The sequence below is a fragment of the Thermobia domestica genome, chromosome 9 (genome assembly GCF_964235325.1).
Source record: "Thermobia domestica chromosome 9, izTheDome1.hap1.1, whole genome shotgun sequence".
Classification (NCBI taxonomy): domain Eukaryota; kingdom Metazoa; phylum Arthropoda; class Insecta; order Zygentoma; family Lepismatidae; genus Thermobia; species Thermobia domestica.
Genome location: NC_137462.1, coordinates 174,417,841 through 174,435,820, shown reverse-complemented (window position 1 = coordinate 174,435,820; position 17,980 = coordinate 174,417,841). Strand labels below are relative to the sequence as shown.

Sequence of the window (17,980 nt, the reverse complement as noted above, 5' to 3'; positions counted from 1 at the left end):
TATGATCTATCCCAAAGGGGTGCGACATTTACTTTAGTACACGCTAAGATAAGACTATTTATATTTAATGGTGTATTAACTGCATAAATACATTACACGACAATCAAATAATTTATGTAGAATATCCAATAACGCAAGCTAGCAAAATTTTCCATTTTTTAAAAAAATTTTGCCAATCTATTTTAAAGTATATTTCTTTGCTAAATCTGAATGTTAGGCCATTCCTATGCTTCCTCTTTCGTATGTCTTCACGCAATCATTTAAGGCACACTTTTGACCTGATAAAACATGTTAGCGTAGAAATCTGAAGGTCTGTAGGCAGAACACTCAGACAGGAATGGGGCAAGATCATTTTTGCGCGAACTAACTGGAATTTTCACCTTACATTCAGATATACCAACAAATAACTAAAGTTTCAGCGGGATGAAGGTGGTTGCAGTGGGAACTGAGCCCACCCTCCATGGCCACCCAATTGCTAGGGGAGGACTGGAAGTATGTAACACATGCTTTATACTTTAGTTGGAATATTCTGTACAGAAGTAAATAGATGTATAAATTCTAAATATAAACAGATACATTACTTTGAAATTTGCTTGGCTTGGATTTTCATATCCTAAAAATGTCTGGAATAAGCATGAATTTGTACCTTAAATATTATCAAAATATGGTCTTTACATCTGAAAATATGACGCAAGGGATGATTCAATTTTAAATACTACAAAATTAATTAAACGTTGTAAAATGAAATGAAATTTTTAAGTTATCGTGCCACGCTTATGCTCTTTTGGCTAAAGAAGACGGATGTTTACTGAAAAATGATGGAATGGGAATGTTGGAAACAGGAAAATTCCGAGAATATCAACGGACACGATTTGTCCACTACAAGTTTACATGGCTTGCGATCGAACTAGAGACCCATAATACCACAGGCAAGCGTTCTGCTACTTGTGTCACCATTTTCCCTTATTAATTGTAACGTAACAATTTTTGATTTGATTAAAACTACTCGCTGAGCAAAACAATTATTGTAAAAAAATTTAAAATGTAACAGTTTCGCCAACTATCCACTTTGGCTTCATCAGTCACTCATTTTAGACACAACTTTTGGACCATACATATACGTACAGAACTGTATATACATATCCACATAAAATTGCATTCATTGAAAAAACAATTGTTGAAAAGATGAATGGAACTAAACGTATCCGAGTGACACTTTGTCTTGCCTAACTAGTAAGTAATTATGTGAGGCAAAAAAAATCACTTAACAGTACAGGTTGTACTGCATTACGACATGCACTTTGAAATTGTCGAATTTAAAGTTCCTTCACATCCTTGAGTATAAATGTGACAGGACTCACTGTGAGTTAAGTCCTGTCGTTGCTTTCACTATTTCGGGAGCACCCTCCGTTAGAAATATGTAGCAGCACGCTTTGTTACTTTACTTAATACGCCCACAGCAAGAATATTTAATCTTAAAATCTTTTCAAAAAAAGGTGAATACCGTTCAGAAAGAAAGAAAACCTAAAATGAAATGAAATGAAATCTTTGAGTGAAAGTTTTACGTCCTATGGTTATGCCGTATAGGCTAAAGAAAACGGCGATGATGAGAAATGAATGAAAATGGTGGAATGAATAAAGTGGAAGGAAACGGGAGAACTCCGAGAAAATCTACGCACACGATGTTTGTCCACCACAAAGTTCACATGACGTGAGCGGGTGTCGACCTGGGGACCCTACGCACCAAAGGGGAACGCTCTACTACTGAGCCACCGCGGCCCTAAAGGAAAACCTAATTCCTTTATGGGAAAGCTTAAACTCGTTATTTTTCTAATCTTCCATTATCATATTACAGGATTTTCCCACGAAAACCTGGCTATATGTTTTTATTTGATCGAACCTGGCTTCTAAGAAAGGAAACACAATTAATATAAAAGAAGTCCTTAGGGTCAGACATAATATATTTAATGTAATTCACTTGGTGAAACTTCAAAACAATGTAAATAGTATTACAAAAAATGTTTTTACAATTTTTTGGAACATAGTATGAGCTTGTGCAAAAAGAAGTAGAAATACGTATTCATATGACTAGTATACAGCGTCATCGAGTTCAAAAAGCAAGAAATGTGTATAAACTAACTTAGATACTAAAAAAAAAGTTAAGCAAAGATTATAACATCATAAATATCCTACATTGCATATGCAAAAAGATTAATATTAAAATGTAACTAAAACTATTTATTTTTCTAAAGTTGATTTTTAAAATTAAGTTTATTATGTAAACTAAATGTTACTTAATTTTCCATTCTTTACATATTTTATTAAAAATATTTGAAATCATTCTGTTAATTATATACGTTAGAAGTGCGTTGTTGCGTCGTGTAACAAACAATTAGGTGCAATTTTGTGCCAATGAAGAGAAGTGGTTCATTCGTTAGTAACCGTCCTTCCTCTATACACATCAACCATGACTAGTATTATTCAGACGATTATGCAACCCACACTGCGTCAAAGTTTGGCTGGCTGCATAAATTTAAATGTACAATTGCAATTTGCATTGAACTGAATTCATTCTATATACATACACTACGCTCGGAAAATATGTTTTGTAATATGCTGCAAAGAAACTTTAGTATCTTTGTCTTTTCTCAAGTAAGTGAAAATATTAATTGTTATATTTATGAGTGTTACAAGAAATGTTACTTCATATTCGTAATATATTAAATGTTTTGCATTTACCTTATTCTGAAAATGCATAGGACCTGCCTATAATATTTTCAACTATGCCTTTTGTGTAACGTTTATTGAATCAAGTATTTAATTTTGTTCAGTTTTAAGATTCACTTTATATGGAAACATATGATTGTATTTCGGGGGACAGTGGTTCAATACGAGAACGCTCACTTCTGACGAGAGGATCGTGGTTCGATCATATGTTTTATAAATTTGTTGAAGATACATCGTGTTCGTGGAGAGGGGTTGTGATATGTCCTGTAATCTAGTTCTCTTGGAAGCGAGGTAGTGTGATGAGGAACGGCCTATATAGCGAGGACTGATCTTGTATGAGGATCTGTGCATCCGTCAAATGAATCGGCTGTTCGGAGTCTCCTTGTCCTTTGCATAAGGAAGCAGGACACAAAAAGTGAAACTTGACGTGTCTGTGAGTTTTTTCGAAGTTCTCCAGTTTCCCCCACTTTATTAGTATAATTCTTCCATTGTCTTTCACTTGCACCTTCCTACGTTCTCCTATCTTTCTTTTCCTTTAGTTTCTCTTCTTTATAACCATGGGACATATTTAATTTCATTCTTTCTTTGCTTTTTAACGTGATGTTTGCTTTTTTGTAGTTTAACGTCTGTTTTTAGTTCCCAGATAAGACTAGATAAGTATCAATAATTAGAACTTCAGACTCCAGCTGGATCTGAACCCGGAAGTACACAAATGCATGTTAAAACATCCTACTACTTAGAAATCAATAGAAACAGTTTTTCGTATTCGTATTCAAGTGGCTAGCACCCTCAATCAAACATTTGAGAGATGAAATGTATAATCAACGAAGCTATCGGCATCTGCCTCAGTCTGAAAAAGGGAAGAATTTCAGCTTGTAACTGCTGAGAAAAATAAGTTGATAAGGGCAGGCGCGCACCCAGAAATATTTGCTGGAAGGGGTCCAAGGTTTAGGGGGGAGTTCAATACTATAAGCTACTACGTCTGTGTTGTATTAAACGGGTATCATTCCGAACCCGAAAAGACGATAAGTAATTGTAAAATACTTCCACCTATATTTTCAGGAAAAAAAATGATAGAAATACATTGTTTTTATAAGAGAACGAGTACCGATGAAGTATAAGGTCACATTTTCAAGCTATATAAATCGTCACATTTTCGTGTTATACAAATATAATTGTACTTAGAAAGTGTACAAATGTATGTTGTGTTAGGAAGTTTGACGGAGGGGAGGTCAGAACCCGATTGACCCCTGTGGGTGCGCTCTTGGATGAGGGTCATTTTGAACAACAAGCACCAACACAACCAGACATTCGCGAGTACTAAGTACAGCTTTTGGTACTGCCATTAGACCACTTTATTACTATGCAACTGAATAGTGCCTCTGTTCATTTTAGTCAATAGTAAACTATATTTACCGTAAATAGTGTTACCATAGTGCATATCAAGAGCATGCTAGCAGGGAGATCGCTTACTCTTGATGATAGAGGTCCCAGGTTCGATCCCAGGATATGCGAGTTTATGGTGGATAACATAGTGTCCGTGGGTTTCTCCGGGTTCTACTGTTTCCTTCCACATTATAGTTGCACAGATTACGTCGTAATCATTTACTTAAATTAACCATCCGTCTTCTTTAGGAGAAAGGATATGTTTGTGGGAAGCAAAACTAGAAATTTTATTTCATAGTCTAATATTTTTCTGAATTTACTAGCTAGTGAAATTGGTGTATTAGGACTTCTATGAAGTTGCCATAAGTGAATAGTGGTGTAGGATGTAATAATTTTTATGGTATTAGTATGATGGTGAAAGTAGTGTGTTCCGTGTTTGTGAAATCAATAGTCCAACTAAGTGACAAAGGTGTGTTAAGATCTTCTCTGAAACCACAATACCATGAGTGAAAATTGTGTAAAACCCTCTGTGAAATTGCAATCCATTATTGAAAACAGTGTTCTTTTTTGGAGTTAGTATCGTGTGCAGTAATAATAATTAGCACATACTGATGTTGATTTCCAATAACTGCCATCTCTACTGTAGTCCATGCTTTTCTTCTCATCCAATGCGAATGAACGGAAGTGTCCCTGAAAAATCGACCACCTAAATTAATGCTTTCTTGTCCATTTCCAGTTAAAAAGAAGAGTTACGCGTTACAGGTCCCATAAGACCCAATATAGTATTCGCAGTTAAATTTGCATATAAAAATAAATAGTGTTTTGCAATGAAAAGCATGAAACCTACTCGAAAAATACAATCCTCCCGGAAGCGATTTAAATTTGGGTCTCAAGCTACAGAAATAAAACAAAGTGACCAATCTTGTGAGGTTCAGTATCAGCAACACCGGAACAACAACGCGACTTCAGGCTTCGTCTTTAATAGAAAGGAGGTTATACACCTAACGGTCCATTAACGACTGTGGGAAACTTCTTCCGAAATATCACAAAAGTAAATCTTCGCAAATGGACATCCTACATACAGAAAGGGACGGAATGTTTTCTCAAGCTGAAAAACATGTCACAAATAGAGAACCATCAATTTAGGACATGAGATGACCTACCTGTACTTGATTGCCTTGAAGGTCAAGGTCATTGTCGCTGACCACCTTTTTGCTGGCATTGGGCTTCTCCGCGAATTTCCTGGCCTCAGCCTGCGATTGGTGGCTGGGATACGAGAGAACGGGTGCTATACTCGACGTCGCTATCAGCCCAAGAAATAACCAACCGATTGTTTGCTTGTGCATCCTGTGAAACAAAAAGCAACAATTAATGCACGTATTACCAAGTTATTTCTAATGGCAAAGTTATAATATCAATCCTTTTTTTTACTAAATAATTTACACATATCCATTTGCAGAATATTTGCAATTACACATTTAAAGCACAAAAAATAATCTACAACATTTATCAAGAGCATTCTAGAAGGAGAAAGAAGAGCGACTACGAGTTTTATTATCCTGAGCTTAAAGTTTTTCGTAATATTGATAAACAACACTGTTGAATAACCAGATGAAGCGTTAAACGTTTAGTGTGTGTGCTTCAAAGATATTAGATCTCTAAGGTTGCCTACGAAAGAACAGTTAAGGCTGCCTCGTCTCGGAAAATTGTCGTGAAAGCGATGTCTCTTGTCAGAAACTGAATCTATTTCTGTCCTGTCTCGTCTCTTGGGTAACTATACTGGTGTTAATAAAGGATATCACACAACTATAAAGGATATCACACAAAAGTGTATTAATCTTCCTACTAATCTAGTCACTAGCGCGAGCGTCTTTGCTGGATGAGACCCGGGTATATTGATCACAACTAATCACAATACTTTGCTTCGGATTCCACCTTAAACTGTAGGTCAACACGTCTCATATAGCCTCGGTGCTGAAAAAAGACACTGAACTTCAATAAACAAACAAACAAAAGTATATTTCTGGAAGAAGTCAGGAATGAGCACAAAATTGGATTACTTGCAAGATTCAAAATTAAAGGTACAACCTTGTAATATTGTTTTCAAAGTTGCAATGGATTACACGTTTCTTATGTTTGCAGAAAGACTATTCTTGAACGTCATTGTAACCATCTTAAGGAAACAGAAAAACTAATTATTTTATGTGATGTTTAGACTACCTTGAAAGATAATTTAGTCTAAATATTCTTAATTACAAATTTAACTAGGGGAATTTTTATTTTAGAAAGAGGTACTCGGAATTATCTGTAGTCGAATGTTTTGTTTCAAAATTATCTTAACATAACGATTCATTCTTATTTTTCTATGCTCATCTTTATTATTTTTCAAGTTACTCTTATACAAAATTTGCAATATGATAAGCAATGTATTTCGCTATGTAAAGCACATTTTATATGCCATTAGTCCAAAAGGTTGACCATTATTGTTTTACGATTGATCGAGAGGGGGGGGGGGCACGGTGGTTCTATGATAGAGAACTCACCTCTGGTACCTGGGGTCTCTGGTTCGATCCCCAGCTAAACAAGTGTGTGGTGGACAACATCGTGTCCGTGGGTTTTCTCGGGGTACTCCCTTTTCCTCCCACATTTCATTCCACCAATTATTTCGCCATCATTCACTTCTTCAATCATCCGTCACACTTAGCCGCAAGGACGTTAAACTGAGAGAGTTCATTTTTACAATTGATTGAGAATAATATAGGGACAGTGGTAAAACGTAACTTCAGTCATATAAAGTTGATATTCCCTGATCTAGGATAATTATTACGAGACAATTATGAGATCCAACTAGATACAGTTCTATTGTATTTCTGTGCTTTTATGTAATATGCAAGCTAAAAAGAGTAAATAGTATTTAAAAATATCTTTGTTTACTGAATTGGCAAACATTTAATATTCTAATTATGTGCTTAATTTATTGTAACGTTTCTAATTTTCCAGAAGCAATTAAATATTTTAAATACTTTCATCTGTTTTATAGTATCTTCAAGAAATACTATGACCACATTAGCAATTGAAAGCAAGCACTAAATGTTAAAAATAAAAAAGATTGTAACATTTATAAATAGAGATGTATATATAAATGCAAACAACTCATTTACAAACTGATATCAAAATACACGAAATAGACATATGTTGTTGTTGTTGTTGATAAATAGCATAATTATTATGATTAATAAAGGAATTTACGAGTTTGTAAATGATTTTGTAGAAGTTGTTAAAAAGACCATGACCTAAAATTTTTTCACAAACTGGTGACTTTAATTGAGAAATAAAAAGAAATGTAAAAATGTGAAAGTAGCTTCTTTTCTTCGATACGAAAGAAATTTTTGCAACGCTTCGGTCGGTTTACAACAAGAAAGTTTCTTGTTGTAGCGGTTTTGTGTATTCTTGCGTGTAATGTTATTAAGCATGATAAATATCGCTTCGATTTTTTTTAAATCTACTAAATTGACAAGACAATGATTGCTGATAATAATCAGCGAAATTAGTGTTTAGCCAACTCAAAGCTTCCTCCACTGACTTTTCTTCTTTTTCTCTCTACTTTTAGGCACGCGCTCCACGGTCAAGTTCACCAGAATGTTAAAATCCATAACACACTTCTTTAAGTACGAAACTACTGAGACCTTGAAACATTCTTTCATAGGAATGGCTCTAAATAGAGTTGCCTGCAAGGCAAGAATTGAAATTGTATTGTCTTGTGAAATTGTCATATAAGTGATGTCTCGTCTCGGAAAGTACGCCTTAGAAGAGCTCTATTTTGTTTCGTATTTCATCAACATCTCCTACCTCGTCTATTCTCGTAATCAATTCCGAAACTGGGGAAGTGAAAAAGGTCAGTAAGGAGGCACAGGTAAATCCAATTGTATTCTAGGGGGACAATTGTGTTCTACTCTCCCTCTAGTGTTGACTATGGGAATTAGATTTCTGGGCTTTTGGCATCTATAGTCATGTTAGCCCTTCACCTATGAGAGATGGCATCCCTCGGCGATCACACTATCCGAGGGAAGGAAAGGAATGAAACGGCCTGGGGTCTATATGCTAGGTATCACCCTGGCATTTACGTGGTGTAAATGAGGAAAACCCAGGAAAACTTCATTCAAGATAGCTAAAAAAGCCTTTAAACTATTTTTGACTGAGTCTTTCCACTGGGAATCGAACCCGGTACCACTCGCACCAAAGATGACAGCGTTAGTTACTAAGTTACGATGGGTCATAGTTACGACTATGGGCACAAACTACTGAAACTTTTTATAATATAGTTTAAAAGTTATTGATTGATTTGGAGTTGAACGTTCCGTTTCATCACCGATGTTATATAAAGTATTAGACTTAGCTTTACGTGGGATTTTAACCGTATGAGCTACCACCGGGAGTCGAACCCGGGTTTTCCGTGAATAAGGGACCTATTCTAACCATATACCTACAAGGAAGTTTCAGTAAGCTAAGGAAGATGATGAGAATTAATTATTCAACAGATAAAAATGAATCTCATGAGCCTTACGAATCAAAGATAGTTACAGTACAAATTAAGAACGTTGTGATTCTTTAACTAAATATGTGTATGATACTAGATAACAAGAGGGGTAAAACCATGGATTTATTTATTTATTTCTTTTTGCTTTACGTTCTCGTTCTTATGCAATACCTAATCACACCGGTATTTTAATCCTGCCTATACACTTAGTAAGTGCAGAAAATATCATGTAAGTTCATCTTCCAAAAATAGGGCATTCCTCACAACACTAGCTTGTATCAAAGAGAACCTGAAATAATACCATGAAACAGAATCCAGCAAAAGGAACATGGAGTTTACAAAATCTTTCTGTTTAATGCTCCACGATTATGCCCTTTAGGTTAAGGGAGGTGGTGATTAACGCAAGTGAATGATGAGAAATAATTGGTGGAATGAGAAAGTAGGAGGAAATGGAAGTACTCCGAGAAAACCCACGGAAACGATGTTGTCCACCACAAATTTACTTGGTTGAGAATCGAACCAGGATCACCGCACCGTAGGTTTGGAGTTTACAAAGGGAAAAAATCTGATCCGAAATATTGGAAACCTATGTTCTACAACAAAACAACAGACCTTTGTGATACAGGAAGGTTATCTCATTAAGATGTTAGGCAAGTATTATCAAGATGTTAGCGATGTGTATTGGTAACGTTGCCTATGAGATGAGAATTGAGACTGTTTTGTCTCGAGAAGGCAAGGTGAAAGTGATGTCTCATTATGGAAAGTGTCTGGTTGTATTGAAAGAGCACAAAAATTCTGTCTAGTCTCATTGATACTTTTTATATATCAGTGTGATCCGGAGCAGTATTTTCTACTTGATAATTGCAAGAATATGATATAATATGCGAATATCGAAAAGAAAGACAAACATAGAAATAAAATGAAACATTCTGTTAAGCTCACCCCACCTTTTTAAGTTAAAGAAAATAAGTTAAACACAACAAAGAATATTAAAAAAGTGTAGAAAATAAGCTAGGCAGTTTCTAGAAAATGTCATTAAATAAGCTAATAACTGTTGGGACTTGGAACAGGCACAAAACGTTACAGAGTTTTTGTACTGGGCCCAAGGTGGCAAAAAGGTTGTACACAGGAAGTTTTAGTTGTTATGAATCTGTGAAAAAAAAAAATCATATTATTCTCAGGACTCTCTTGTATGATCACGTTGTTGGAAGAATCTATACTCAAGTTAATATGTACTCTTGTATGTTTGCTTTGATCTCTTTTAGTAATAGAATCACTACCTCATGAATATACTAACGTCGTATAATAAATGTATCACTATATTATTAGCGCGTAATTGTTTGGGTAGTTGTGAGGTCACTCTAAGACAAATATCTACATTTACGGAACGTAATAATAAATTCAAATCTTTCATATAATTTGTTGTTAGGTTATCAATATTGGTTTCATGTAATTGATATCCCTTGGAAAGTATCTAACATTCCCTAAATAGATCAACAATAACCATTTGCAAACTTTTGCTTATAAATTAGAAATTTGGGTGCACAGTTTATGATGAAAGAGTTGTTGGACACACAAATGTATACACTATACAGAAGGTCTTGGCAATAATTGTTAGTACATCTAAAACGTTTGTAGATACTATGTCTGACTTTGCTTTCTACATTTTTGATATTTTATTATTTTTATGTTATTCAGTAAAATTTGTTTTAAAAATTAGGGTGGATTTAATAAATAAGAGCCTTAAGAGTTTTCATTACTCTACGCACAACTTTAAAAAATAGGGAATAGCTTAAAAAAAACATTTTAAGCGAGTTAACACCAGTTTCCAGTCTTTTGTTATACAACAAAAATTTGGGTGGGCAGTACAGTACGTTATTATTGTTGGCACTGCATAATATGAAAGGTCTTGGAAGCAAACAACTAGTTCTTTTAATAACATCTCCTCAGTATTAAACTATTTATTTCCTAAAATTTGTGTGATATTGTGTGATTTGCCCTGAAGGCGAAAACAGACGGAAGGAAAATGGAAATGTGTGACATGAAAGAGTAAGGAATAACATGAGAGCGCATATACGATGTTGTCCCGCACAAACTGACTTCACCTAGATCACATCAGAAACACCGTATGAAAAGTACGTAAATGATGACTATTTGATGGATGACAATAAACAGTGTGATGGATGAATGTATTTTTTCAAAGAAGCAAAATTAAACGAGAATATTAGTTCATGGTAAACTTCAGGTATCGAAAATATGACACATAATCATATGGACCAATATTAATTGAAATTTGTATTCTCACAAGGAACATACACGCAACGAAGATGTATCTTCTAATCTTCTTTTTTTTCTGTACGTTGAATGAATTTCAATTTTTGACCACTGAAGCGAGAACACAGTTATCATATATATATATTTTTTAAGAATATTGTATTTCTTTAAACACTAACACAAATATATCCATATTTGAGTGGTATTCGGAATTCATATTTTCTTCAAACATCATTCAAGTTTTAGTTTAATTACGCGTGATTCTTAATCAGAAACAAAAACAAAGTTTGAGGCATATTCAAATATTTGCTGTTTGTAACGCAACTATTTAAACTTCTACATGACTACTAAATAGCTAACTGCTAATAGATGTGTGTATCTGGAAATAGACTAACTCTATGAAATGTGCTGTGGAACGAATATTGAGAGGCCGTCATATCAATTGGTCAGAGAGGAGGGTATTATGTCATTTATAGATATGTGTTGTTTTCCTCATCCGATCTTAACTATAACGTAACACAGAATTTTGAAATAAAAATTCTTAAAACGAAAGTGCTGTTTTAGTTTGATATTGGTCACAGAATACAGCTACGTTATACCGACAATATAGCTGTCACTTTAGGGTAACCAATCTTACATGCGTCTTAAAAAATTATCACCAGCAAAAATTCACACGATACGTGTTATTTTTAGGTATTTTTTCAGAAAAATAATGAAAATTTTTAAGGGAAATTTATTCATTTTATTTTCATTTATAAGCAGATTTTTTGAAGGGCACTATAAAAGGTAGAATGTATCGGACGCATTCACCCCTTTGTGTACTTAAAATTGTAATAAGAAAGTTTAAATTTGTTAATTATAATATTAAACTAAACACTGTGAAAGTTTGGCAGTGCTTTCAAATTGATTCAGGTTTCATGTCGTCAATATTACTCATACAATTTAAATGAAATTTAATGAAATCTTTCAGTTTAATTTCCCAAGAAAATGGCCTTTAGGCTAAGGAAAACGGTTGTTTAAGGAAAGTGAATGATGATGAAAGAATCGGTGGAATGACAATGTGGGAAGAAAGGAAAATACCCCGAGAAAACCCACGGATACGAGTTATCCACCAGAAACTTACTTGCACAGGGATCGAACCAGGAGCCCCAGGCACCAGAGTTAAGCGCTCTACCACTGAGTCACCTTGCCCCCTACTCATACGCTTTAGAAATTACAGAATGTTCCGCATTGTGGAAAGAACAAAGTGAAAAAAATGCACAGTAGTTACAGTAACCTATTACGAGCAAAGAAAGGCTTCTGAATTTTGACATTATCTCGCGTACAGAATCAAAAAAGGGAAGGGAGAGTGTATTTGAGTGACTTCTCGCTCCACTTCCGTAAGGTAACAATGTGCTTCTGAGTCTTTTCCAGAGCAGGAGCTCCGACAAGCCCTCGTTGCCACAGGCGTCACGACGTTCGTAATTATTCTCTCTCGGTCGGCGATGCGCTAACTTTTTCTCGACTCATACAATAACACGACCTGCTTAATTTCCAGCCCTTGACACACGCTGCACCAAACTAATATACTGTATTATACAAAGCTATACACAATGAATGACAATGAACACTTTTTTTTTTTTTTTTTTTTTGAGACATCAACAAAAGTTTGCCTGACAATTGGTGGTGGAACTAAAGATCATTCATTGTCTTCTAACATAGTCAAGCCTAGACAAAGTATTATTGTTTTATTATTGTCAGAAGCAACACAATATCCGTCACTCAACAAACCAACGCAATATTAGAAAGGCTTCCCTTCTTTCATCATGAACAACAGGCCAATAAATTTATAACTCTAAACGTGTCTCATATTTACTTTTATTTACGCGTACAATAATGAGGCACAGAATTTGTCATGTAAAGAAAAATACACTGTACACGTAGTTTCACATGGTACTGAAATTTTTCCGGTAACGACAAGTTTCTGAGTACTATTTCTGCGCCACAAATAGAAAGTAGTAAACAATATGTAATTCTTGAATGCACATGAACAAAGTTATACCCCTCTTTTGGTTTGAGTTTTTACGTTTTACATCATCGGCAGCCCCGAGGTTATGTAGGACAACCCTAGTATTAACGTGGGCTCGACCGCGGCTTGAATTCAGTGTAGTTGATACTAAGGGCGCCCATCAGGGGGGCAAGGTGGGGCGCTTGCCCCCTAAGAGGAAATTGTACTTGGGAATATCGAAAACCCTATAGAATTTTTACATTAGTTACAGCAAAATTTGAAACGTTGCTTATGTTTGTCCCCCCCCCTTGGAAACCACAACATGGACACCCTTGGTTGATACCCATTACACAGCTTGCATCTTCTTTTCTTGTATACAGTAGATACAGATATACACAGTATGTTATCCTGGCATGATTCCTTGTTGAGGACAAAATTTTCGATGTTGACGCATCATTGTGAAACAATTAGAAAGCATAATTAATTAAACGGTAGCAAACTTCATCTTGAAAACCAGAAATAGTGGTAAATAAAAAAGGAACCGATATATTATAGTAAAAGAGAGGATGGAGATTTCAAAGGCTCTGTAGCGTTATGGAGTTTATAGTAAACACAGTTGACAATGATAATAATAATAATAATAATAATAATAATAATAATAATAATAATAATAATAATAATAATAATAATAATAATAATAATAATAATAATAATAATAATAATCGTCATGTAAAGTGACGTTCATAATAATTACTTTTTATTTAATCATTTAATTTTAACTTGCTTTGAAGTTTGACTATCTCAAAACTATTAGCAGATCACTAGATTCAACATAAGATACGTAATTGTATACTGGTAGATAATAATTATTTTTTACAGAAAAATAAATTAATGCAATCTGGTATCCTTTCATAATGATAGCCTATGTATGAATATTTGTCATATTGAGGCTTTGAACCACGTGTTGCATAAAATTATAATGAGGAAATTAGCAATATTTAAAGTATGGTGTTTTAATTGCATTTCTAATAGTGAGTGTAATCAAAATAGTCACAAAGTTCGGAGGTACACAAGTAGAAAGAAGGAGAAAGAAACCAAAATGTGAAGGTAGACAACATAAGTAACTTAAAAGTTAGTTGCAGAACAATTCTTAATATTTTCCATACTTAATCAGCAATACCTCGGGAAAGATTGCAATAGAAAAAGGGTCAATTTCCAGTACAAATTTTAACTTTTCCTGTGATAGCAATATATATATATATATATATATATATATATATATATATATATATATATATATATATATATATATATATATATATATAAAGTGTTAAATTATAGACGTACATGTTCAACATAAATCAAAAATGCTAATATAATTATTCTATACAGTATTTCATAAATCGGGACCCATTGGAGAAAAACATAATACATCTACTGTAATTACAGGATCTGTGAAAAGTGTATAATGTATGTATATTATTTCTTCTGTTACAGGTAATAAATAATAGTATGTGTGGGTACAAGCGCTCTGTAATTTCTCACTTCACTCAGTTCTTACTTATGGGAAAAAGACTGAAAGCCATGGTGAAAGATTCTGAACATTCCTCATCATCGTGCATGCGTGTCGGGTTAATTTCTATGCGCGAGATTCGTAAGAGAGGCACTTTTGTGTTGGACTTCTTGTCCAGCATAAAGGTGAGCACTGAACATATTCGTTGTTTTCTCATGTATGACCTAACTAACGGGCGTATGGGATATCCTTTACATTCTATGGACGTACATACACTGTTCATGAGAAATTTTATTATTTTTCCATAAGATTGTTCTCAAAAAACTTCTCAAAATTAAAGGAAAACATCAGCATCAATTCAAATATGCCATTATCTTGTACATTTATACGTCTTCAAATTAATAGTTTATAGAAATCATTGTTTATTTTGTTCAATGGAAAATAATTGAATCCCATGTTAAAATCTCACTTCTTTCTGCTGCGACACACTGAAGTTGTTACTGGCTCTGATTTAATTTTTATGTCAACACAAGCGACGTACTTAACTGAATCAAAGAAAATTCAATGAATTACGAAAACTAAAATTTTGTTTCTCATAGGTCTTTTTATGATAAACTGAAAATCAAGAATAAAGGCTGGATGGAAACAAAATCTTAGCTGCCTTTCCCGCTGGTCTAGTGGCTATCAAGTTAATACTTTCTCTATTTTTTCATTCTAAGACAGGTTTAAGAACCAGACACATACACCCACATTGATTAAAAGACGCAATATGGATAACCTACATATATCAAAGGAGCACGTGTTTCTGATATAACAACAAATGCTCTAAACCTACTGAAGAGCTGGTTCTACGTATAATATAGGAAATACTAAACGAAAATGCTTGCTACCGGCTGGATGACTCTTGGTTAGATGATGATGTGTGATCAGCACATCAGCTATCATGTCAATTATTTCTGGTTTTCTGATTCTGTGTTTCCATCAAAGTTCGCTACATAGTAGGTCAATTACTGCACCACGCTGGGTCAACACTGAAATACCAGTGCTCTTAACGGGAATCGAATGAAGAAAACAACTTGTTGGCCACTGTACAACCATTGCCATAAATCACAGAATACACGTTAGTAACAAGTAATATGTTAAACTAAAAGTTAGAAAAGGGATTCAGGTTGAAATGGCTGTCAAGAACAAGCACGCTGAGTTGCTGCTCCTTTATGTATACCGCTAGACTACGGCTAAATGACTGAAAGCAGTCTTTCCGGCAAAAAGTAGCAGGGGAAACTAAAAGCCAAGCCACAATTGGGTACCAAAGTACTTCTGGGTATATAAAAGAGACAGATCGAGATACAGTAGTGATACAAAGAACAGTACAAGTGTGTATGGTAGAGTAAAAACCAAAGGATTACCAGTGGCAAATTGGAGTCTCATCAACACAATGATCAAACATTGAGTAGTTGAACGCTCGTTGAGGAAAACACAAACATCGACAAACATCGTAAATGCCTTATTACCATGAGTGCGAACCACTCTTCTGTTTTAAGAAAATGATAAGTTTACCTTATTCATACTGATAGCAGAAGATTGCCAAACTGTGGTGTGAATTCTATTGAGTTATAAAGCAGTGCTTGACGGGCTAAAATGGCCTTAGATGCCGAAAGCTCAGATATATATAACTCCCAAATTCATCGTAGATATCCCCAATTTAACAAAATTCGATGTAAACTCATTACTCGTATGAATTAAGAAATACGAAAAGAAAATGCCAATCAAATACACTTGTTCCGTGAGACTATAATATCTATTCATATAGGAACTGAGTAAGGGTTTTCAAAAAAAGGATTATGGAGCTTTTGTCAATTATATGAATTACATTATGAACTGTTTTTTTTTTTTTATGTTCAAATGCCATTGAGGAGATAGAAATATCAACGTAACGTAAGTTGAAGTACAGAAAACATTAAAAGGATAACCTGTTGACCTGAAGACATAAGGAGGTCAGAGATGGTAAACAGTTTTCGACAGCAATAGAGAAAGCTGGTCGTTCTGTGGTCTTAATGGATATTAAAGAGTCTTCTATAGGAAGAAGTTTATAGACATATTGAGAAGTGGAAAGCAGCCGAGAAAACTGCAAATTAACGCTAGTTGACATTCATCAGACATAAAATGCCCTCATAGACAATATTTGAAACTGCAATTCGAAGAGAGAGAGAGAGAGAGAGAGATTTCTTTGTATTGTGTAAAATTTTCTGTTTCCATGAAGTAGAATGAACTGTTTTTAAACTGATAAAAAAAAAATGCTGAAAAATTCATAGAACTCAAGTCACATCGCACAGATTATGGGTGACCTTTGTCATGACTCGCGTTTCTTGTGCGAGAATAGGATTTGTTTCTTGGTTGAAATTCATGTAGTATGGATACTACGTAAAACTAGGTACACTTTTCATATAGTCTCGGTGTTGAAACAAACAAGTTCATAAGCGAATTATACAACATTATTCGGATTTAACGGATAAAAAAATGTCAAAAGATATGCGAAATGATAGACCTCATCGAGGTAAAGAAAATAATGCGGGTGAGTATGAACACCCAAGCACAGTTTTTAAGGAAATCGAGATAAACCATCTCTGTAATATATATTTTTGCTGACTACAACCACGTCATGTATTAATATGAAACTGATACTCTAATAGTCAAACACTAATCAAATTTCTCATTATGGACTAGTAAGAAGTTAATATACTATATAATTAAGGAGATATACCCCAAAATTATGACTAGCTTTGAAATTATAATACTTGTTTAACTATAATATATACCAGGTGTGATAGAAAAGTAATGATACATTTTTTTAAACTATGAATTTTATTATTTTTACAAATCTACTTCAAAATAGTTCCTTTGGGCAGCTACTTAGCGATGAAGGCGTTGTTTTCACTCTTCATAAGTGTACTGGAAGCCTTCTTCTGATATCTTTCAGTTCGTCGATTACGCTCTCTTCGATATTATCCCAAGTGCCAAGATGGTGCCCTTTCAAGTAGTGTTTAAGCAAGGGCAATAAAAAGAAGTCATATGAATTGAGATCCGGCGAATAGAGAGCTGAGGAATCACAAAATACTGCGAAAAATGCCCCGATGGAGACTGCCATGTGACCTAGTGCTTTGGAACCATCTTGATGCACAACTTTCTCATGTCCAAATTCTAAGTTAAAATTTAATGAGCGGTAAACACGTTCAAATTTAACTAACTGCTGTTTATTCTCACCGCCAATCGACGATCTGACTTTACAAGAGACTTCACTCTTTCCCCATCGTCATTTTATTTATTTATTTTATTTTATTTTATTTTAATTTAATTTTTTTTTGAAGCTGAAGGTGTTCTCCGCCTTCAAAAAAGGTCTTGTGTCATCTGAACACTCATGTTCTGGATAAGGAATGTTCTTCATAAGCTCTTCGTAACTTTTTGCAAGTCATAGTAGCGGATTTGCCAAGTTTTTCACAAGATTTAAGGGTAGAATGTTACTTAAACTCCATTTTTGCCTGTCCATTTTCGTAACGTA

At 34.4% G+C, this 17,980-nt stretch overlaps 1 protein-coding gene across 2 annotated transcripts in view; it reads right to left on the bottom strand.

Annotated features, from left to right (window-relative positions):
* LOC145695222 (uncharacterized) overlaps nucleotides 1-17,980 on the bottom strand; it is a 65,359-nt gene that overhangs the window by 31,025 nt on the left and 16,354 nt on the right. For both annotated transcript variants that reach the window (XM_081772215.1, XM_081772216.1), the window contains exon 2: nucleotides 5,277-5,460. In XM_081772215.1, coding sequence (XP_081628341.1) covers nucleotides 5,277-5,459 — 183 coding nt within the window. In that variant the 5' untranslated portion in view covers nucleotide 5,460. The remainder of the gene's footprint in view (nucleotides 1-5,276; nucleotides 5,461-17,980) is intronic.